At 36.0% G+C, this 22,784-nt stretch overlaps 1 protein-coding gene across 1 annotated transcript in view; it reads right to left on the bottom strand.

Annotated features, from left to right (window-relative positions):
• The window catches only part of LOC139960829 (calcium/calmodulin-dependent protein kinase type 1-like), a 127,039-nt gene that overhangs the window by 49,661 nt on the left and 54,594 nt on the right, over nt 1-22,784 (bottom strand). The window contains exons 6-7 of the mRNA XM_071959414.1: nt 22,154-22,266; nt 3,510-3,588 (exon numbers count right to left, since the gene is read on the bottom strand). Of these exons, the coding sequence (XP_071815515.1) occupies nt 3,510-3,588; nt 22,154-22,266 (192 nt within the window). The remainder of the gene's footprint in view (nt 1-3,509; nt 3,589-22,153; nt 22,267-22,784) is intronic.

Raw genomic sequence — 22,784 nt, 5'->3', positions numbered from 1 at the left:
TGTGACACATCCAATGCTTCAAGACAATTGGAAAGTACACTTTCTTCTTTTTGGCAATTCAGACACAGATGAGGTTTTAAAGCACTGATATGTCAGGGTCTAACACGAGGGGACATTAATGCGTTCCTAATCACCTCAATACTGACATTGGTGCCATCTGTCACAGTGTGCCTCGATCCTTTAGCACATGACGCAACCATGTAGGAGAGTTTTTCATTTCCATGATTAAATAAGTTCTAAATCTGCTCACAGGGACAAATGAAACTGGAACAATACCTCCCTTGCCCCTCTCTTAGTAATGGCTAACATCAGCTGATGTTACTGTACTATGGTCGAATAGCTGCACTGGATTTTCAGACCATTCTCGAACTGACAACTCTCAGCCGGCTGGGTGACTCACGATTTCACTTTGTTACATAGTAATTTGCATTTTGCACTATCCACATGAATGTGATGAGAGGAGAGATGAGGGTGCATAAGTGTGTTAAATATTCTCATGGCCTTCATTGGAAAGTCACTGGTCTTTACTTTTGAACATTCCTTTTCAATCGTTAACAGCTGTATATCCATCAGAGGTTCTTTCTACAGTAGGATGAAGCATATACTGTCAAGTTGAAGTTCATTAAGTAAGTGGCCATTAGCAAACATGTTGACTCAATGGGGATCTTCAACGTTTTATACCGAGGGCGCTCTCATATGGATCCTATAATGCGTGTGTGACCTGTACTGTTTGCATGATCTCCAAAGATTTTTCTTATATCTCAATCTATGTGCTAGTTGTGAAAATTTGTTTCAAAAGATCTTGTTTTTGATGATTACAAACAAAATTCTACATAACCACTAGTGATCAACTGTAAGAATCGCAGGTATATGTACAGTATATTCTGGAGACTTGGATACAGCACCTAGTACTAATGCTCAAAGCTTAAATTCAGTTTAGAGGACATGATTGAGAATATGTCAAAAGAGGCTTTCTGATTGGTAGACGATCAGGCGTATGTGAAGATGCCATGTGAACGGTGGGCAACATTTCGTTATTAACGTACACTAGTGTTAAAAAAAACACATGCTAGCTCGCATATGTCACACTATGCGTGAATTAAGGAATCTGCAGGTAGTTGGCACAGAAGTGTCCATCAGAGGTTCCTCAATGGAATTCTCAGTGATTTGGGTGGGGGAGGGATGGCAAACCACAAAATTTGTGACAAAATTACTCTTCAGTATATTTGATACCAGAAATTCTAGTACTTGAGTATTTTTCAGGGAAAGGCAACTATTTTACTACAAACATTGCTGAGTTTTCAACAAACTTAAGAGCATTCTTTAAATAGCGAAATGGCAACTTTGAACTAACAAGAAAAGAAACAGAATAAAAAAAGGATATTTCTCAATTACAGAAACAGAAAATGGCTAATGCCATTAACAAGAAGGGACACTTCTAAATTATGAACTATGAACAAGTTTTCCCATTGCAACAGTGGTTGGGTCAGATGTCCCTGTTCTCCTGGCCATACTGCCCATGCCAATATTATTTAATTCGGAACTAGTGGTAAATTAACGTTGCACCTGTACAGCTGTCCGTAGCTTTGGAATAATCTTTGTATCATTCAAATCTAACCATCTAATATTCATGCCTCAGTCTAATTATTAAAGAGATCCACATAATTTCAACTAATTAAAATACACATATTAGGTTAAGATAAAAGGTTAAACCTAACTACTCCATTTTTAAAATAGCAAACCTTTAATCCTGTAAAGCTGATGTATTATGAACTTGGGTTTGTCAAAGAAATCTCCAAAGCTTTCATCTAGGAACTAAATATTACTATACCAAATTCAATGCAGAGGAGGCTGTTTATAAGAAATGAATGGAAATACAAGACTACTTTATGGAGACAACAGTGGAAAGAATGTCAAATTTAATATATCGATTTCTGAGAAGGGAGCTGCTTCAAGTCTGCTTTACAAGAGAGAAGTATGAAAGACTAGATCTGTTGTCAATAAACCTCAAAATGCAAGAAAGAATTGGACATAGAACACAGAAAGAAACTCCCCCAAAACAAAGGAGAAAAGAAAGAGAAGAAAAGAAAAAAAGAGCAAAAAGACAAATCTGTAATAGCAAAGAACAAACGGTTACCCCTAGGAGTCACTGCAGTTGATCTGGCGGTGTAAAATATTTAAGCTATTTCCATGCACTATTTGCCACTATTTCTGTTTTTTTGCACACTCTCTCAGCAGGCTATTTCCATGCACTATTTGCCACTATTTCCAACTTTGCACACTCTCTCAGTATGAAGAATGCTGCATATATATACGTCCGATATGGAATGGAATGGAAGAGATTTAACAATGGACAAAAAACCTTTTCTGTTGATAGAGATTCCTTAGATGGTCAAAGTCTCTTGAGCCTGGTACATGGCACGATAGTTTTATTTTACAGAAATTTGAGATGGGCATCAGATGCCCTGGAAACCTTTGAAAAAAGTCATTGGCACTGGCACTGAATTGGCATTCAACTCGGGAACGCAAGAAAGTCATTTACTTATACACAGTGTGATATTAGGAATGGCCAGACAGAAGTTATTTCATGCTATAAGTGATATTGGGAATTGCAAAGCAAAATGTGTTTTCAGGCAATCTATATTGCTGATATTACAGAAGGGAGAGAGGGAGAAGGCGACGAAGTGGGAGAGGGACAGGTGCAAAGGCTGCCCATACGACTTGCCTATGAGACAGTATTAAATAGATTTTAAGCTCCCCCCTCCCACCCACCTCCTGCCACACATGATAGCTTGTTAACAAGGTTTTCATCACTCCCCTACCAAAGCCAACCTTATGTGATGCCTATATGATACAGTATGTTAACAAGATTCAACCCTCCCCCCCTCCCACATCATATAACACCTATATGATATAGTATGTTAACAAGATTTTAACCCCCCCCTCCTCCCCCCATGCCCTTTCTCATACTACACATATATAATACAGTATGCAAGATTTCAACCTTCCCCCCTCCGCACATCATATAATACCTATATGATATAGCATGTTGACAAGATTTCAACCCTCCCCCTCCCACATCATATAACACCTATATGATACAGTATGTTAACAAGATTTTAACCCCCCCCTCCTCCCCCATCCCCTTTCTCATACTACACATATATAATACAGTATGCAAGATTTCAACCTTCCCCCCTCCGCACATCATATAATACCTATATGATATAGCATGTTGACAAGATTTCAACCCTCCCCTCCCACATCATATAACACCTATATGATATAGTATGTTAACAAGATTTTAACCCCCCCCCTCCTCCCCCCATCCCCTTTCTCATACTACATATATATAATACAGTATGCAAGATTTCAACCTTCCACCCATCCCACATCATATAATACCTTTATGAAACAGTATGTTGACAAGATTTTAAGCCCCCCCCCTCCACCCACTTCCTACCTGATATACCTATATGATAGAGTGTGTTATAAAGATTTCGACCTACCATGGATGTCTGATGGCCTCTTCACAGTCGTATCTTGTCTCTGGGGTTACATCCAGTAAGTGGCTGATAAAGTCCTTAGCTGCAAGATACAAGGTGTCATGTTTCTTCAGTAATTATATCATAAAACCTACGTCAAATTTGTAAACGTGCATATGAATAACATTCAATTCACCTTGATCATAAATAAAAAAATTGCATTTAATTAGCGAGTTTTTTTACAACTAAACATGCATGATAATCATACATTTTGGATTGCTTTTAAAATTAATAATATTCATTATCCTCCAGTCCCAAACCAATAAGGAAACATAATAAACTGTAAAACTTGTCAGACTCCGAGAGAAGTAAAAAAAAAAAAAAACTAACTAATTTGAAATCTGCTGTTTCTGTTGTTGTTGTGGTTGATAAAATGAAATATCTAAATTTAGCATTTGTCCTTCTAAATACACTTTTTTAAGATTTGGACAAAGATTGCATGAACTTTCCATGGTTAGCCGTGCAGGTTGTGAGATTTATGAGTTAATACTAGAATCCAAATTCAAAGAAATGTTAAATATTTTATATCTTTTGGCAAGAATTATGTATATTTTATGGAACCTGAGCACTGTAATTAATAAGTGGCAGTGCAAATGTGTCAAATCAATTATACATCAATAATTTTACAGATCAAAAATGAAAGTCACGGAGACCTTTACATATGGAAAGATAGTTAGTAACTTATATCATTAGGCAATTCATTAAAAGAAAAGTTGACTGCTAATTATAGTCAATTGTTTTTCAATTATAGCAATATCTTTTCCAGTTTTCAACGTATTCAGCTATCAAATATGCATCATATGACATCCATTCATTCCACACCATCAATCCTTGTATTGTTAAGATGTCATTTGAGTATAAAAAGTCACGTTTTCCTACTGAGTTTTAATTCTGCTGCACCTGATGAAAAATGACCAAATGGTCGGCTGTGTCATTTCAAGGCACAATTGCTCCTAAAATTAAGTGCAAAATTTGTGATTTACAGCAAAAAGATGATGTTCACTATAGCATAACAGTGCGCTTTCATCAACTTTTCATTCCCTCTCTGAAAGGTGGTCAATGCAATGTATAAATCTGATTGCATTATTATAGCCCAGCCCACTGTGCATATATACTATACAGGCTATGGTGTAGTGTTGGAAGAAATGTTTTCCTTGATGACCCTCTGATGTTTAATGGTTAATGTCTCAAAGATTACTAACAACCTCGACTATCAGGATTGTTTCTTTTGGTGTAAAATGTACCAAACTAAATGTTGTGCCTACAGTCACCCTTTAATGTTGAGGTTCAGGGCCGGAGGGGGGGGGGGGATGAGGGGTACTAAGCAGCATGGGCCTTTTTAAACACTACATGGGGGAAGGAGTTGAGTACCCAGCCCACTATCTGACCCTCCCTGTGATGGAAACTTAAAGAGTAAAGTGTTATTTGTTTTCTCTGAAAAAAAATAAGTTTTAATGATATAGTAAGGATATTTGTGAGTAATTCAGTATTTGTTTCATCACTGACCAAGCTTATTTAATGATAAATTTTTGCTCATGCACATATGATTCGCTTACTTCCATGCAATAATAGACATGAATGAGGTAAACATGAAATTTATAAATCTTCCAATACTGACTTTTATGGTAGCACTGAAATATTAAAACGATTTTACATCAAACAGCAAGCTGGGTGATTCAGTTTCAATATAATTCACTCAAAAATAAATTGTCAGGGAAAAAAACTGCATTAATCACATGCAAAAAGCAAATCAGAAAAGTCCCTTCTTTTCATTTGTTAATTTGTTAATTTTATTTTAATTACTTGAAATGGAGGTTGACTATAGACAAGCTAATAAATTGCATATTTATGGGTCACTTTAACACTAAAATATAGCATAAATTTCTTTTTAATCATCAAGAAAAAGCGATCTTAATTCAATACGCAGAAATTTTGGCAATTTGATACCAAAATCACCATCACAATGTAGGTGACAGCGTGAAACGTCAAGCCTCAGTTTAAATAATAAAGGAAAATGGGAAATTTTGAAACTGGATTGTAACATGTGATTGCTACAAATTGTTGGTGACAACCACAATCTTGTAAAACTAGTAAACTCATTAATATTCATTTGGTGGAAAACTGTATCAGGTTACCTTGGTCTGATCAATTTACCAGCTTATTCAAATCATTTTTCGGTATCATACAATTTGTTCAAAATTCAAGACCAACCAACAAAACCAGCTATAAAGTAGCACATTATCGATCCTTGACTAAATTTTTATAGTTTTTATTTTGGAGATTTTCTTCAAACATCCTTCAAATTCTCATCTCACTGAGGTTGTAAATTTCTTCTCTTTCTCTTTTTCTTTTATCTTTATCTTTTTCTTAAGTCCTGTTTTTAAAGATAAATTAACATGGATGTTTGTACAAGGTAAAAGTTTCTGGTTAGACATTATTTCAGTCAAACTATAACTGTAAACTCTGCGACTGTTTCACGCCAATTTGCGCAGCGAGGTTGTTATTTACGCACAGCTGGTCAAACAATGGTTACGTAGACGAGAGTTCGTTATTAATGACAAAAGAGCTTCACAATAATTGCCTTTGAAGCTTTCCATGAGAGATCTGCACGTAATTTATCTTGGATTAAAAACAACGAGATCTTAGTAACGAGAGGAATCTAAGAAACAAAGAGAGAGAACACAGCAATCTCTTTTTTTTCTTTCCCGTTTAATGGCTTCGGGTTCAAGCTGATAGAAGATTCACTTTGACCATAGCATCTAAAGAATTGAAACGTTGAATATAAACTAAGAGTTGAAGTGTTTTCAGAGAGCCTGTACAGAGTAACCGTAGAATTTTATTCCGTACTAAACGGCTTAATTTCATGGCTCTGGGCTTTTCTGGAGAGCATCTTATAACGTATATATCCATCAATTTAATTCATAGACGGACTTTATTAACACCAAATCTTGGCAATCTTGAAACCAATGTGATCTTGATAGAAGATGACGCAGAAGCATGAAACAGAGAATAAAACAAACATAAGAAACTGAACTCGGTTTAAGACTTGTCCTGCATTCGAGCTGCTGAGCTATATAGTCGTGCAATATGTCTGTCTGAAGAAGGTTTGGAGATTTGTCCCCAATCTGCGAGAATTATGGCTGTTCTTTCTTGCGTGATAAAAAAAGGAGAAATTTTATGCGGGAAAAAAGATCAGAACCAGCAATGTATCTCCCTTCGATGATGCTAATTGCTTGTCCAAAGCATGTAGTTCACACACTGTTCTGACTGAACAGGGCAACAGACTCAACTAAATAATAATATTAATATTAACGAGCTGTTATTTTTATGACGCTTAAGCGACCACAAATGTGGGAGAAACCTGCAAGGGCTTATGGATTACAACTTACATGTCGGGTGGCTTCCAATTCAACATTTTACCTTATATTTTGAATCTTTTCAAGTTAGAAAGTCATTTCAGATGGGTAAACCATAGATTTCTCTTGGATGATAAACCCATGTTACTATGACCCGGCCAGGTATCGAACCCGGAACCTCCCGATTGCTTGCTAAGCCTCATTGCTTCAAATACCTCATTGCTTTTATCCTCTTGACCACAGCACCGGTATTTGGCAATCCTCATCTAGTTTTAGACAGTCCCCTATTAAGCTTCACACTGAACAGCCGTTCGGCGGTGTATACAGCAACTTTTATCTGCTTATGACCGATTCTAAATGTTTTGATCCCATGCAAAATTGTTACCTGTGATTGGTTACATTTAATTTTTCTCCCTTTCACAAACAGAGAAAACAAATGTGAACTAAGTAAGTGCATTACCTTTGAAAAGAAAACTCTGGTTGAAAAGCATGCTTTCCATAATGTCCTGAAGAGCACTTTTCCAAGATGTGAAAATTAGAAGTGATTTTCATGATTCGGTTTTATAATTGGCAAACCTCTCGGATCCTCCACATTTATAGGCATAGAATCAATAAACCTGGGATCAAAATAAACCTGTCGAAGTTAGCTGAAAACCATGAATTTATTTCTCTGTAGCTCTTTTGAGGGAAATAATCACATTTCATCCTCAAAAAGATAAATTAAATCTGATTCGAATTGGGAATATGCGGTACAATAAACCTTCATCTCACCCCTGTCTGTTATTGTTGAGCTTGTTATAAATGTTATAAAATGCAAAACTCATTGACATTTAGTGAACCCTTGAAAGGGTAAAAAACCAACAACGGTTGTAAATTCATTCTCCAGTTCACGCAATAAAAGTACCATGTTACATTGCCTAGCAAGAAGCCCGACGAAAGAAGATTTGTGATCTTTTATCTCCGAACTCAGCTGCTAAAGTTAATCTCAGCCAGCCAGCATTTTTATTTGATTTTTTATTGTCTTCTGCGATTACATTAGATTAATCAGAACCCTTTCAATTTGCATTAAATAGCACACACATAAAAAAATCTCAATGTTTGGTTTTGACTTTTTTGGCCCAACCATAAAGATAAAATTTCCATCAAAAACCACTTCATATAGAGGTATAAAAGGATAATATTCGGGGTTGGTCAGTCACCTTTCTAGCTGAGTATCCAGAAATTGTGAATGCCTACCATGCACACTTCTCATAACTCAAAAGGAATGTGTAACACATCCCTAAATCTGGGCAAAATTAAACGACTTTAAAGGTAATCGTCCCCAAATGATTTCAAAGTCAAACAAGGGTCAACCACTATTAATTACAGGTCATCTTTATTATCCCAGAAATGGTTAGCATGCATAGATTGCTTTAAGTTAAGAAAACAAGTATTAATAAAAATAACTTTTAAGGCGCCATGCATAAACCAAAATTGCTTGCAGAATTTTGCAAAACTCAAATCAAATTAATCATAACACACTTTTATGCATGACAAATGAAATCCTCTGTGGTTGCATGGCTGACGACAGATATGAGCACAGCTGACCAGTTTTAGTGTTCCTAGCATATTTGTGATGGAAATTTACAGAAAACCTTTCACAACTGTGATAAGCCAGATCTGAAACTTATTATGACCTTGCAGATATGGTTGGTATCCAAGCAACGCTTCATATGCCATCACCCAATATCTGCTTGGCCATTACAGTGGCAAAAATTTCACAAATAACAACTTAACGGTATCATTATTGCTCACAAGTATGCTTCAAAGCCAAGTATTGGTCACTCGATCATTTTCAATGACTAAACTTTGTAGAGAAAACACACTTCAGTTCTCATGTTTATAGTTACTGGCAAGGGTATTTACCAATGGTGATACTTTATACCCATCTCCTATACATACACACTCCGATCTACGGAGCCTGTAAACTGGTATAAAAATTCTTGCACTGAGCCCTCCCATTGGTCCTACAAGAGGCTAAGTGCCTCTTCCTTCCAAATCTACCAATCAGAATTAGCCTTTAAACATCACACCTTCTTGGGTGGAAGTTTGCTTCTTTAAACCTTTAATAAAAAGCTTGGTTTGCCAGGAGTATAAATGGATGCATGGAACCTTTCTGAACAGAGTTACTCCAGCTTCCTCTTCACCTGTGTACCTGTCGCAACTTCTCTTGCCGTATATTCCAACTCCCACACTTCGTTCCTCCAACAAACTGTATCTAACTGTTCCTAAACCACGCTTGGAGACCTATGGTTACAGAAGCTTTGAATATTCTGGCTCTTATCTATGGAACAAGTTACATCCGAACATGCTCTAAACATGCTCCAAACTTTCTACTTTCAAAAGTTTACTTAAGACCCATTTTCACTTGTTCTTTTGTTAATTAATTTGCTTTCTTTGTAAAGCGCCTTGAGCAGTGACTTTTGTCTAGTGATTTGGCGCTATATAAGTCTCATTTATTATTATTATTATTATATACTTACCTTACATTTCACTCTTATACAGTACTGTACCTTGTTACTTTGCATTTTACTTTATTACACCGTACTGTACATTTGGTCATCAATATCAGAATACATTATAGTTTTGGAACTCTCTAATAATTACTGCATGAGTTTGGGAGAATTATGTTTTGATAAATAACCATTGACTTCCAAATAGCATTTATACATATTTTATTTGACATCATCAAAGATTAACGATACCTTGTCACACAGTCGACACGTCAGTTCAGCATCATGCAGAAAATTTAGTTCATTCCTTTTTTGGGAGAGACTAGGGTATAACGTCATATAGTTATAAGTATCTAATGTAAGTATGTACCAATAACAACAACATATTGGTGTTTTTATGCCTTTACTGCCATGTCCATTTCATTCTTCCCTAATTTAACGCACCCATTTTCCAATCCATATAATTAATGAATTAGAACACCAAAATTAAATATGCTGTGTACGAATAATTTAAATGTCAGGATATGCCTCCCTGCAAATTACCTGCAGATGCTTAAAGCCACTTCAGGCAAGAAACCCGGATAAAATAAAATGCAAAACTAAGTATGGATTTCCTGTAATTAAGAAATACATGTTAATATAAATATTAACATGATAATATAAATATTAACATGGGGTATATTTTCCCCACAGACAGGAGATGTTTAAATTACACATTCTAGTCAATGATCGAGACCAACAGCCTCAAAACTGGCTACAGGAGAACATCTTATTGTCTTTGAAAAAATATGTAGGTGTGTCTATTTCTGGATGTAGAAAATGATGTCACAACGCCAGTAGGTACGTTTCTTAATTTAAGTTTTCATTTCTTTTACAGTACTCTAATATTATACAGTAAGAGTTTTGAAACATCTGTCAAAAACAAATTAGTAATATTGAACAAATTCCCAGTCTTAGGAATTTGTGTTAGCCAGAAAGGTATACAGATTATACAGCATGCATATATACTACAACGTGAAAATCAAATAAAAAATATACAAAAAATTGACAATAAGGGTATTATGGAATCGTCCATAAGACAATCCTAGTGGTTTGGGTATTAAATGTGACTGGTTGCTAAGCTGAAGATATATGTGACAATAAATAATGCAAGAAACTAACAATTCACCTGGCCTTTCTTTAAAGTGTATTTGATGGTACAAGATACTAAGCTACAAATGCTATGGGCTGCTTTGAAAGAGCATCGATGCTGTCGCTAGCCAGAGTACCTTCTTCCGTTATACCGATCACCAATTCAGGCCTAGCCCTAGGCCTAGCCAATTCAAAAACTGCTAGCTATCAGTAAACACTCACATCTAAGTCATTGAATTTCCTAATTCCTGTTAATACAAACTCATTCCTCATCTGGGTACACAAAGAATGGTAGGTTACCACGGAGTATGACAGTTCTCCTGAGAGTTTTTGTTTTTTACTAACATACTTTAGAGAGATAGAGTGCAGTAATCTTGTGGAAACAGGTAAGTCAGGAGTAAAATACATTTCAAAGTCTTTTACAATCTGCTTTCTAAAACTTTTAATTCCTGAAAGTTCAACAATGCACTCAAGAATATTTTTTACTCATATTGTCCAAGTTTAAAAGTACAAATCTTGGGCAATTTTACAAAATAATTGAATTGTATACAAGTCCCACATGTATTTATGTCAAAGTTTGGGATGTTTGGAAACGAATCTTATGAGTTCTAAGAAAGTCCCCATAAAACTGCTACGGAAATTTCAACTGCTAATGATGTCTTATGGATTTTATGAGAGATTTAATATGGCCTTACCACCCCCTCTGTTTAAGCTTTCCTTTTAGTTCTGAATCGTGCTCCAGGTGAAAAGACCATAAATTGCATATTTGCAAAGGGAGAAACAAAGCATGCTGGGTAATCGATAAAAAGTAGCGGTATAACATGACACAGTGTATATAAGTGGCTGACAACAACCATGTACATGAATCCTCCATTTACTTAGAAATTCATATGTCAATTATAGGGAGCCAACATATAGTCATAAAATTCAGAGATAATTATAAGAAAGGATTTATTATTTACTGCCAGCAAAAATCTTTGAAAGCATGCTTCAATGCAATCGGGCATCGTTTAAAATCAATTTTCAGTACAATTTCAAGATTCTCTTTAACAGAAATCATGTAACCGTAGCGACAATCACTTTTGTCCACACGTCATTTTCCTAAGTCATTAGTAACCCATTCATTGTCAAAAAATCCAAGTCATGAAGAGGTTTTTTATTCATTTCTTTTCTTATGAACTACTTGTATTCCAGCCGATCTGATAAACTGGAATCAATACAAGGTTTTCACTTTTCAGACAAATTATGAGAATCAGCTGAAACACAGATTATCAAGCAACAGTTCTTCAATACGATATGCTGATTCAGCTTATAAATATTGAAATGGTCACATTAGTTCTTCGGATGAATCCATAAGCTGATTTCCATCCCGAAAATATCTGTCGCTATTTGTGCCAAAATGATCAAGTCCATGAATTCATCTTGGGAAGATGAACTTTTATTGATGAGTACCGTTTTTTTTTCTTTCTTATTGTGAGTAGCTTGGAACGTTGTTAGAGTAAGGAATACAGCAATGGAACGAACCATCAATGATTAAATAGCAATGTAACTGAGTCATACTTAACTTCTGATCAAGGTAATGTTTTATTTTAGAAATTGGGTTTTATTTTATAATAAGGGGAAAAGATGAAAACAAAACAAGAAGATAGACAGAGTTCAAGAAGCTGAAAGGAAAATAGAGCTGGGGTTGTGTGGGGGGGAAAGGGTTTTATATTGCTCTTTTTTTCTCTCAAGCTCATTTTCCTTTGAAAGGGTCTGATAAGTGATAGGCCATGTATTACACCAATGCATTCTATCAGTGCAAACTGCATTTTCACCCTGCTCAAATAAAGACACGAAAAGGACAAAGAAAAAATACACACAAGTCACAAACCATTCGCTCCTCCAACAGAGTACAATAACTTAGGCTCAATCACAAAATTAATATGAATGATGTTTTCCAGTGCAGACTGTATTAAAACAGCAGAGTCCTGAGGTTCAAAAAACCAAGTGCCATTCTAAGTTTCATTCTAAAATATGATACGCTAGTTAATATATTGCAGGTTGACCTATAAATTTTTGAACTTTCATTGTTGGTTGTACGTACTGCAGATTTTAAATGTAACAATTACTGGCTAAAACCCTGATGACCTCTCAATGTTCTGGTGACCCCCTGACCTATAGACATATCATTATCATCTGTAGCTGCAAGCTCATAACTGCCTCTTGCAAAATGGATATAATGGGAAGGGGAAGGAAAAATCCCCCCATTAGACCACTGATTTTATGAAAAGGAAAACCAAAATATTTGAACGATGCAAGAGGCAAGGATGGATTGGTCAACAAGAGATTAGGGAACTTCTCCACAGGCTAAGTTGGCCAAAATTGTATGGCCTATCTCCATGGTGAGGTTGACAGTATAGTGCATGACTTGAAGTACGTGAAGGCAGTCATAAACAAACAAAGTTTTAAAGGTCACCTGACATAATGAATCCCATCACCAAAGACTTGATTGGTTTTATAGCATGTATCTGTCGTGTTGGGGAGTGTGAATTATAGTAAGAGGAACTTCCTCTCTTATGGATGCAGCAATGCCAACAAATGAAATGATACTGACAAGTTCTTGAACAGCTTGGATATAAATATATTTACACCGATATTGCCAAAAAAGATGGTGAATATTAGCCGTAACAGAACTCAATATAGTGACCTCAGAAAGCATAAATATCATGCACAGGATAACGAGTGACACCAAGCCGTTCAGATACTGGAACCCTTAAATTAAGTTAGAGAACTTAAACTCAACACAGAGTGGAAGGTGTTGGTAGGGGAGGTGGAGTGGGAGGTTAAGTCTAATGTACAGTGGTGTTGAATACTGCCTGTGACTGCAGCACTGCCTTCATGAAAGTCCTTGCTGCTGTCACAATTATTGGAGAAGGGGGGGGGGTACTGTCAGGGGTACCTTGAGAATGCCATGAATATGCATGATATATTCATGAAGATGAATAATTAATTCGATATGCATGGAATCTGTTTTCAGGGGTGACACATCTTTCCTCATTGATTACTTTGTAAGGGACGTGACAACAACCACTCCATTAATAAGTTAAAAATATCAACCAAAGTACATCTCAGCACAGATGGTAAATAGATCTTTCTCTGCAGGAGTGATAACATCGCTTGAAAAAGACCACTGATGCTAAATTCCTGAGACGAACGTATACAAGTACCTGCATAGGATTGAACAATATTTCCTATCAATCCAATATGACATTTACAGGTTATGATAAATATGGACTCAGAGGACTGCTACCATCTTTTGCCGCCTGCATCGTCCCTCTCTGTTTAATAGATAATATGCAGATCATAAAGGTAGAGAGAGAAGGGAAGATGCATAGATCTGTGACGCAATGTAGCCACGTAACTTGGACAAACATTCTAGATCTCTGATCTTACCGTTTCACCTGAACTTGCATTCTTTATCAGGTACAAGTTTTGCAATAAGTCCTCTAAGTAAAATCACAATGTTATCTGAACCCCTGCAAGATTTTAATCTTGTAACGCTGGACAAGTTCAGTTCCAATTTAACCTCCAAGACTAGTAGTTGTTTCAATCGGTGTTTGTGACTCAAACTCTAATATATTAAATCAATTCCCCCCTCTTTTTATTTTCTCTCTCTGTCTTTTTTTTTTTGGAGCAAATGTTATCAATGTTTGATATCAAGTACCTTAGCAACAGCCAAATTACCTCACCAGTGAGGACAAACAGTGAAACATTTTAACTTCCCCTAAATCCAACAGGATGAAGAAGGCAATCCGATTTGCAGTCGAGATGCCAGAGTTAGATATTTATCTTTTCTAAGTTGTAAGTGTGTGAATGCTCCCGGGATCATCCCTCCCTGAGGGTTGACAGAATACTTCATGGCTAAGTACTTGCGATACAGTGCGACAGAATCTTATCTTTGACGTATGGATTTAGTGACGTTAAGATCTCATACGTTGTGCTTACCAAAACATTGTCTTTGGGTAGATACACAGTTTATAAACTCACTGCTTAAGAAATTCAATTTGAATTTGAATATTGCATTATAAACTAGCAGATGCAAGGAAAATTTGTGTAAATTATAAAACTTACTGGTTTATATATTTACGAGTGACCCGCTTACCTGTCTCCCCACAACATTAGCACCTCATTCTACCGTGTCTAGTATGCCCTGATAATCTTTTAACACTGTGCACCCTCAGTGACCGGTCCCTTTCGGTCAATGCCCTTCCTTCTCATTCTACCATCCAAAGTGTTTACTCATGCGTAAATAAATAAATAAAATTTTATGTCTAGTTTTGCTCAAGCACTTTTAATATTGTAATTTCTAGCACATGAAAGTGGTCACACATGAAAGTACACTGTAACACAAATTGCTTAATATTGAATTAGCGTATGTCATGCTACTGTATGGGTCACGGTTGAGGAAGGGCCATAGCTGGGCCTGGCATGGGGAGAGGGGAGTCATGTCCCCTCTGAGGGAAAGAAGGGATGAAGGGGAAAAGAAGGTGGAGGAGGGGATCTCCTCTAAAGTTCTTTTGAAGTTGATTCATTATTACATATTAATAATAATATTGATTGTATGAAAATTTTGCATTTGAAACTTGAATAATAATAAAATCTAATGGACTGTATTGCTATGGGGGCCTTATCAAAAATTTATCCAATAAATGGTAAAACAATAGTAAAAATGACACAGTTTTTTTCAATTCTAGTGCAGACAGATTCTAATAAGTTATACAACGGCTGTCAGGTTGACTGTAAGACTGCTTTGCATGATAAAATATAAATATAATAATGCAAATAAATTTTTCTAATATAACTTAGGTTTATCATCAGTGATAAAAATTTGTGTTTTACTTTGATGGAGTGTCAGCTGCTGCATAATAATAACCAGGATCTTATTCTGAGAAGAAAAGTAAATCATGTAATCATATCATATCAAATTAATACATTCTTCAGTAGGTTGACATTGGTCTGTCTGTCCGTTTGGCTTCGTTAATGGTCGCATTACCATTGTCACAATGAACAGTCTGTTAATTACTGTCACTTATGCCTAATTAAGTTTTTACTTTCCGACATACAATGTGTTACAGATTATGTGTAAAAATGCTAAACGGTAAACTCCTAAATCCAGTTGTTCACGGTCGCATGAATTAACTACAGAAACGTATAAATTACAACTTTAGAGTATTGTATCTTTTGTTTCTAACCCCAAGCAACTTGTTTTCTTTATTCACCTGGACTGAAATGAGGCTGTCAGTCTATACATTTCAACATGCAGGCGCATAGCCAAGGGGGGGGCGAAGGGGGCAGCCGCCCCCCCTTTAGCATATTTGTTAATTTTTTTTTTAATGTTTTTATGATATCGCTAGTATTTTCAAAAGAGAAAATGCTAAGATGCAACTTACAAGGCCTGGGAAGTGCCATTGCCAGCGATCTGGGAGGAATTTTCAGCCAAAATTTTCTTGTACGGTTCGCGCCAACCATGGTGGCGCTACGCTTAGATAGTTTGCAATGCTGAACCTACAGTTTCGCCCCTCCCTTGGCAAATTCCTGGCTACGCGCCTGTCAACATGTATTTCCTTTTACATCCTGGATAACACTGTAGACTAACAGACACAGTTGTTGTGAGGAGACAGGTAAGGAGAGAAACAAATATGTTTCTTTTTGGTGGACATATTTCTATTCCTACTAGTGGCTGAATTTGATGCAATATACTATATGAACATAATGAATGGGTAATTACAACTGACAATTAACATAAAATGTAAATATATTGTTTCCCTCTGTACTTAGAAAGTAAAGAAATGCTTGTCATTTCAGAACTCATAATTGCCAAGTTTGTTCAGTTTATTGCACCATTTGAGTCATAAAAAGTAGATAATGTTAATTAAAAGTTTTGCAAAGATAAATTTCCAGAAATAAGTCTATGAGTACTGTTTCCTATTCATCGCACACTCAGTTCTGTGTTCATTATTTATGGTAGATCACTTACGGTTGAGAAATTGATTTAGAATTTAATTGCAGATCGATTTCTGTGATTCTGCGATTTTAATTGGCAGCCAAGCCACTGAGAGGAAATAAGTTACAGGAGCCACTGGCTCATTCACCTGAAATACACTAAATAAATCATCTGGCAACAACGTATGGGTGTATATCTATACCTAGATATCTATATCTATATATATATATATATATAAATATATATATATATATATATCTATATATATATATATATATATATATATGCAGGTAGATCTATATATCTATATATAAATATATATATATATATATACATATATATATATATATAAACAATTGTATAAATCATCTGGCAACAACGTATGGGTATGTATACATATATGTACATATACACACACATACACACACAGACATATACCGTTATACAAATAGATCCATAGTAGGCTACTGACCTAGTCACTACGACATGTGCAATGGATTATGTTAATGTCTGATTAGGAAGATGATTGAAAAAATAAACGTCAGCAAATGGAAGAGCAAAGAAAGGTGATACATATGAAAATTGATTGATTTGCCAGTTTCATCTGACAGCACTTGTAGCTCTGCTCTCCCTGGTAGATCTGGTGATGTTATACAAGCTTTCACATGTCATTAAAGCACATTGCATATCTTTACAACATCTCCATGGCAACAAGAATCCAGAACAAACACTGTAGCTAACTTCCGTCGACTTTAGCTAGCATTCCAATTGTCTTTGCTTACAAGTACAAAAGTTAATTTCTTACCCTAGCCATGAGGCTTGGCTTATTTACTATTTCAATTCAAACTTCACTGCAGGCATATTTTGTCCGACAATTGTATTTGTTGAAAGAGAGCAGGCAATTAGCCAAGTCGGCTTACAAATACCAAATTGCTCTTTGCTTTCCATATCACAGTTATTGCACTTAACTTGTTTCTAAAGTCTACACATTACCTGATTGTCTGTTACGGTAGAAAAGCAAACCGTACCTAATTGACAGAACGGTGACTCTTGTAGTCTGTATGATACTTGCAGGTCAGCAGTATTGCGCACGGATATGCTAGAAGGACAGATAATGGTCACCCATGCTCATACTACAACAAGCGTTTTACCATCGCTCTATTCAACTAAGTTGATATGCACACATGAAGTGTCCATTTTGAATAAGCCTCAAGGGATTGAGACTAACTTTCAAGAACCAGAGCCTATGGGGAAATTATTTCTGAAAACTTCTAGTAATTTTATTAAGCATGTTTAAATATTTGTCAAATACTGATGACATATAATAATTGAAATTGCAAATTCATGGAGCATACAGCTCACTGTTAATTTATGGCATCTAAGCCTATCATAACTCCCAGCTGCATATGGACATCTTAAAAGTCATCTTTATTGCACCCTGAAAATGCCCAAAAGAGCAAAAGGGGCTAAATATATGGTCAAAATGTTATTCTCATCTTGCTGACTATAGAAAAGTAGTTTCGGAAGCTTCTTACAACATTGGTGTGTGGAGGGGAGGGTGGAGGGGAGGGTGGAGGGGTGGGTGGGTGGAGGGGAGGATGGGGGAGGGGAAGGAAATCCTCCGGTACTTGCACTATAGGTGAGAGTGATGAACACAGGAATCCTTAGACTTTAGAATTTCTCCTCAGAAGCGTTGGGTGATGGTGAATTTTGGGTGAATGAAATTCCAGCCAGCAGTTACCTCAACGGGGATCAACGAATGAATTTGTTGATTTGTTGGTAGATTGGAGTGCAGATATGAGAGACAGGTAAGAAACATATAAAGTAAATACCTATAATTATAAGCATACCTATTTCAATAAATACTCTGTGGTTGTTATTGTTGTAACTGCTTCTTTTATATAGATGGAGGGGGAGGGGGTTGGGGAGGGGGGTATTGAGAAATCTAATACTACTGAGAAGCCTATATCAAGCTCTAAGACTTTGCAACACAACCCAACAGAATCTCACCACCAAATTTTTTCCAGCTGAATAAAAAAATTCCCACTTTCCTTATATTTTCAGGCAGCCATGCAAAGCTAATTCATTCATTCAACAGTTCAAACACACTTGCGAGATTATCAGAGCGGCCCAAAGGACGAGACAGGTGTCAAAAGTCGTGATAGTTATAACACTCGTTATGAAGACATCATAAATAAATATTCACGATATCAAAAGCATTGTAAATGCAGGGAGGAAAAAACAGGTTAATTGTATTTGTACAGGTTAACACATGTGCAGTCAATTTGCACAGAGGATGACAGAATGGCCAGTTTGATCAAATGTATTTAGAAAAGGCAGATGTAGCATTTCATGATGGAGGGGTTATGGACCTGAGGTTGTTAAAGCTGACATGTAAGGGGGGGGGGCCTGTGAGAAATTTTAGATGCCAAATGGTGAATTCTGAGGCATACATGGACCATAAGTTAGGTCTATAAATTTGGTCTAAATTAAACCCAAGGTTGTGCTAATTATCTACAGCTGAACTCTTTGGGTGAGGGGGAAAGGGCCCCAGGAGGAGGAAAAGGGTGTTCACAATGTAAAAACAGATCTACGAAGTTAGCTCCTAAAATACCAGTTCTGCTATAACAGACCTTTATACAAATGGTAAGCTAGGTAGATTAGAGTGTGTCTGTAGTGATGAGATAGGTATTACAGATGGTAGAGACACAAAAGTATAGTCATCAGATATTGAAATTTATTAATCCCTGCATCTTGATTTTAGATATTTTAATTAAACGTTCATGAACACTCTGAATAAAGTTGGAGCAAATATCTACCAAATAGAATCAGGCTGGTAGTTTGGATATGATCCAGCCATAAAAAATACAAACAGATGGTAGCTACTAGCTAGATGAAGAAAATCTCAACATGTCAACACACAAGTACAGTGTCAGACCCACACTCTCACACATACAAAATATTCTCTGGCTGAATCAAGGAAAAGACGTTAACCAAAAATGGACACTGAGATAAAAAGGTTGAATGTATTTATACACTCGCCCTTTTCATCACTAGTATATAGACTGTATTAAACAAACCATTATTTATCAAAGCGAGTTAAGCATCTGTAGATCCTAATATACACTGTAACAAAGGTGATAAAGCCATCAAGTTAGGTACCAAGGTAACTGAATTTTATAGCTTGGAGGCATCCTTTACTGGGATGATGGATGATTTTGAATGACAATATACAGAGACTATGACAATACCGACTTAAAAGCAACATTATTCTTTAGCTTTAGGTCGTTAATTTTACACTTTTTTTTCTTTTTACCAAACCTGCAAGATTCTACTCGGGATAGAGATTACATTTGATCAAACTGCAAAGCATCCTCACAGAGGTTAACTATATCAGCTTGAATGTATACTCAAGGGAGTAAATTAATTTTAAAGAATTCCACCTGATCATGAAGGGAAAAAAGAAAAAAATTGCAGCCTAGATATTCTTTACACAAAGAGCATTAATCACAAAACTGGGAATAACAGGGAATTGGAAATTTTCAAAAAAATTGAACTTCTGTGTTTATATTTTATATGAAACTTGACTTAGTCAAGCTCAAGTGAACTAAATACATCACATTAGAATTTGTCATCAAGTGAACATTTAATAGTAATTAGGCCAAATTAAAGAATATTTTCCAGCTGGTAGGTTTGATAGATAAGGAAAGTACGTAAGTAGAGTGGGAACAGGTAAGTCAGGCCTGAAGAAAAAATTATTTAAAAAAAAAATAAACAGTACAAAAACACCTTGGCAATAAATTGTTTAAAATTGAACACATTCATTAATTTCTTGCAAAATGAGTGTTCTTTGGGTTAAAAAGACCAAAATCTAGTACCGTAGTAATACTTGGCCTTAAGTTTCTTATTTTCGACTAATAATCATTTAAATTGGTGACATTTTGTAGAAACTTGACCACAAAATGTGGAAAGCTGATCTAGGTTTTAAATTAACATTTATTCCCACTAAAACTACTTGTGGTATTCTGTACTGAATAATTCTAGTACCTCCCCTACTTTCGAGTTAATGCTCACAATGCAATTTTGTGAAACACAATCACCTTATTTCTTTGTTTGGAGATGTTAGAGGTTCCCTCCAACTCCCCCCCCCCCACCCTCCCCCCTACAGATGGCACTAAGCCGTACTCTTCACCAGTATTGCACAATGAAATAAAAACTAATTATTCCAGAAAAAAGGAGTTGTCATTTTATAAATAATAGTAAAACTATATATATCCATCTGGTACAGTATATTCCCATCTGACTACATCCACACAATAACAATTAAGATGAAAATCTCAATTACAGCTTACCCACACATGTGTTTAAAGTACTTCAGCCTTTTATTATTGGAAAATAATTATATCTACAGATGAGCCCCAGATTGCGGATTTATTCTCATTTATCACGCATAAATATGTGTTCAAATATTTCTGCAGCTGGTATTTTCTTGTGTGTTCTTCATACATCATCATTAACAACAATTCTTAATACATTTTGACTCAATTATTCATAACTTTCTTAATATTGCTATATTTTATTATTTGTGAGAACACTTACTAACTGTACTTCAGAAAATGGTGATGGGACTTACTCCACATTTTGATTAGCACCTAGTACTCGAGCACTCTTCTGTGACCTCAAAACTTTTAAGAGTATCGCTACTTCAGTTAATTAAAAAAAAAAATTATTCCAAGTGTTTTTCATCTTAAAGCTCTGATGGTGGTTCTCAAGCAATACATGTTGAATATCTGGCAGCCCATGTTTTGGCAAGTTTAATTTAAGCTACAAGCAAAATGAGATCTCAACTAGTTAGTTATAGCACCATCGCAGCAGCTAGGGGATGGTGGAAGGATGTAGGTGGAACAATGGTGGAACGATGGATGGAACGGTGGATGGGTGGAATAGGTGGAACGATGCAGGTAGTGGGAGTGTTTGCAAAACAATTTACTTCTTCCGTTTCTTTGGTTCCTCGCTCTTGTATTCAAATTGTTTTAAGTGAGAAAAAACTGAAACTAGCAGTAAGGTGTGAGATTTAATCGGAACTATTCTGCAATGTCTGGAATGGGCACGGAACTTGACTAGTTATGTCACTGGGCTGGATGCCTGGATCAGACCGGTCTGCAAGGATTTGCTGAGTGCTAAAATTGTTACCAGATTGATCTGGCTAAGCACAGTGAGAGTGCTAAAGTTGTGAGGGGACAGGTAATGAAGAAAGCAAAGCTGACCATGATTCGATAGAGTGGGCAATGATGAAAAATTGTCACGACAACCACCGAATCAAAATATTAAAGAAACAGTGTTACGAAATCTAACAGCCAAGGTTCAAGAATATCTTATTTTCTGTTTGCATTCTCCTCGTCCTTTTACAAGAGCTCAGAAATAAGCTTCCAATTTTTTATTTTTTTTTATTTGACAATTAAAATAAACCATTTCATATCCCCAAGTTGACAGCACTTGAAACAGTAGAGTTAGGGATTAGCATGAGATTGTACAGATGAAAGGTTTTCAACATCTGCTAAAGTTGATGTCTCCCAGTCCATCTTTGACGCACCTTAACGAATTTCACATGCAAGTGAGTATCAAGTTGACCGTAAAACTCACCTGAATCCGAAATTTCATCCCAGAATGGAGAATCAAACTCGTAGTCGGCATTCAAGATCTGCTCAAAGAGTTTGGAGTCGTTTTCATCGTAGAAAGGAGGATATCCACATAATCTGTTGAAGTGGTAAGATTTGAAATCAAAGACCAACGGAGATTTAAATTGTCTCTTTTGCCTCATCACATATTGATCAACATTTGAGATGGGAGTTTGGACAAATTGCTTTTAAATAAAAAAAGAGAAGGGAAGAAACAAAAAAATATCCGAGCAAAAATATTTAAGGACTGATATATTCTAATATGGATAGACAGCAAATATTGTATTATTTGGGAGGTTGAAATGACAGGTCTATTTCTAAGGCAAGCTTAATTTCATGGCTAGCTTTGCACCCTGCTTATGCATTGATGTGTGACTTAAAATATTAAACACAAAATCAAAGAATGTTAACGATACCAAACAAAAAAAAGGTACTAAAAGGATGATGCAAATCATAAATTTATTTAAATTCAAGCATAATAAGCCCAGGAAATAGATAAGTGGTCAAGATTTTTAAGGCTGCTCTGAACCGTGTCTCTTCTAAACCAGTGTGGTAGAGTAATCATGCACCTACTAATACTGCTTTGTGTACCTTTA

The sequence above is a fragment of the Apostichopus japonicus genome, chromosome 20 (assembly GCF_037975245.1).
Source record: "Apostichopus japonicus isolate 1M-3 chromosome 20, ASM3797524v1, whole genome shotgun sequence".
Taxonomy (NCBI): domain Eukaryota; kingdom Metazoa; phylum Echinodermata; class Holothuroidea; order Aspidochirotida; family Stichopodidae; genus Apostichopus; species Apostichopus japonicus.
Note: the sequence above shows the minus strand (reverse complement) of the source record. Positions and strands in the feature narration are given on the sequence as shown.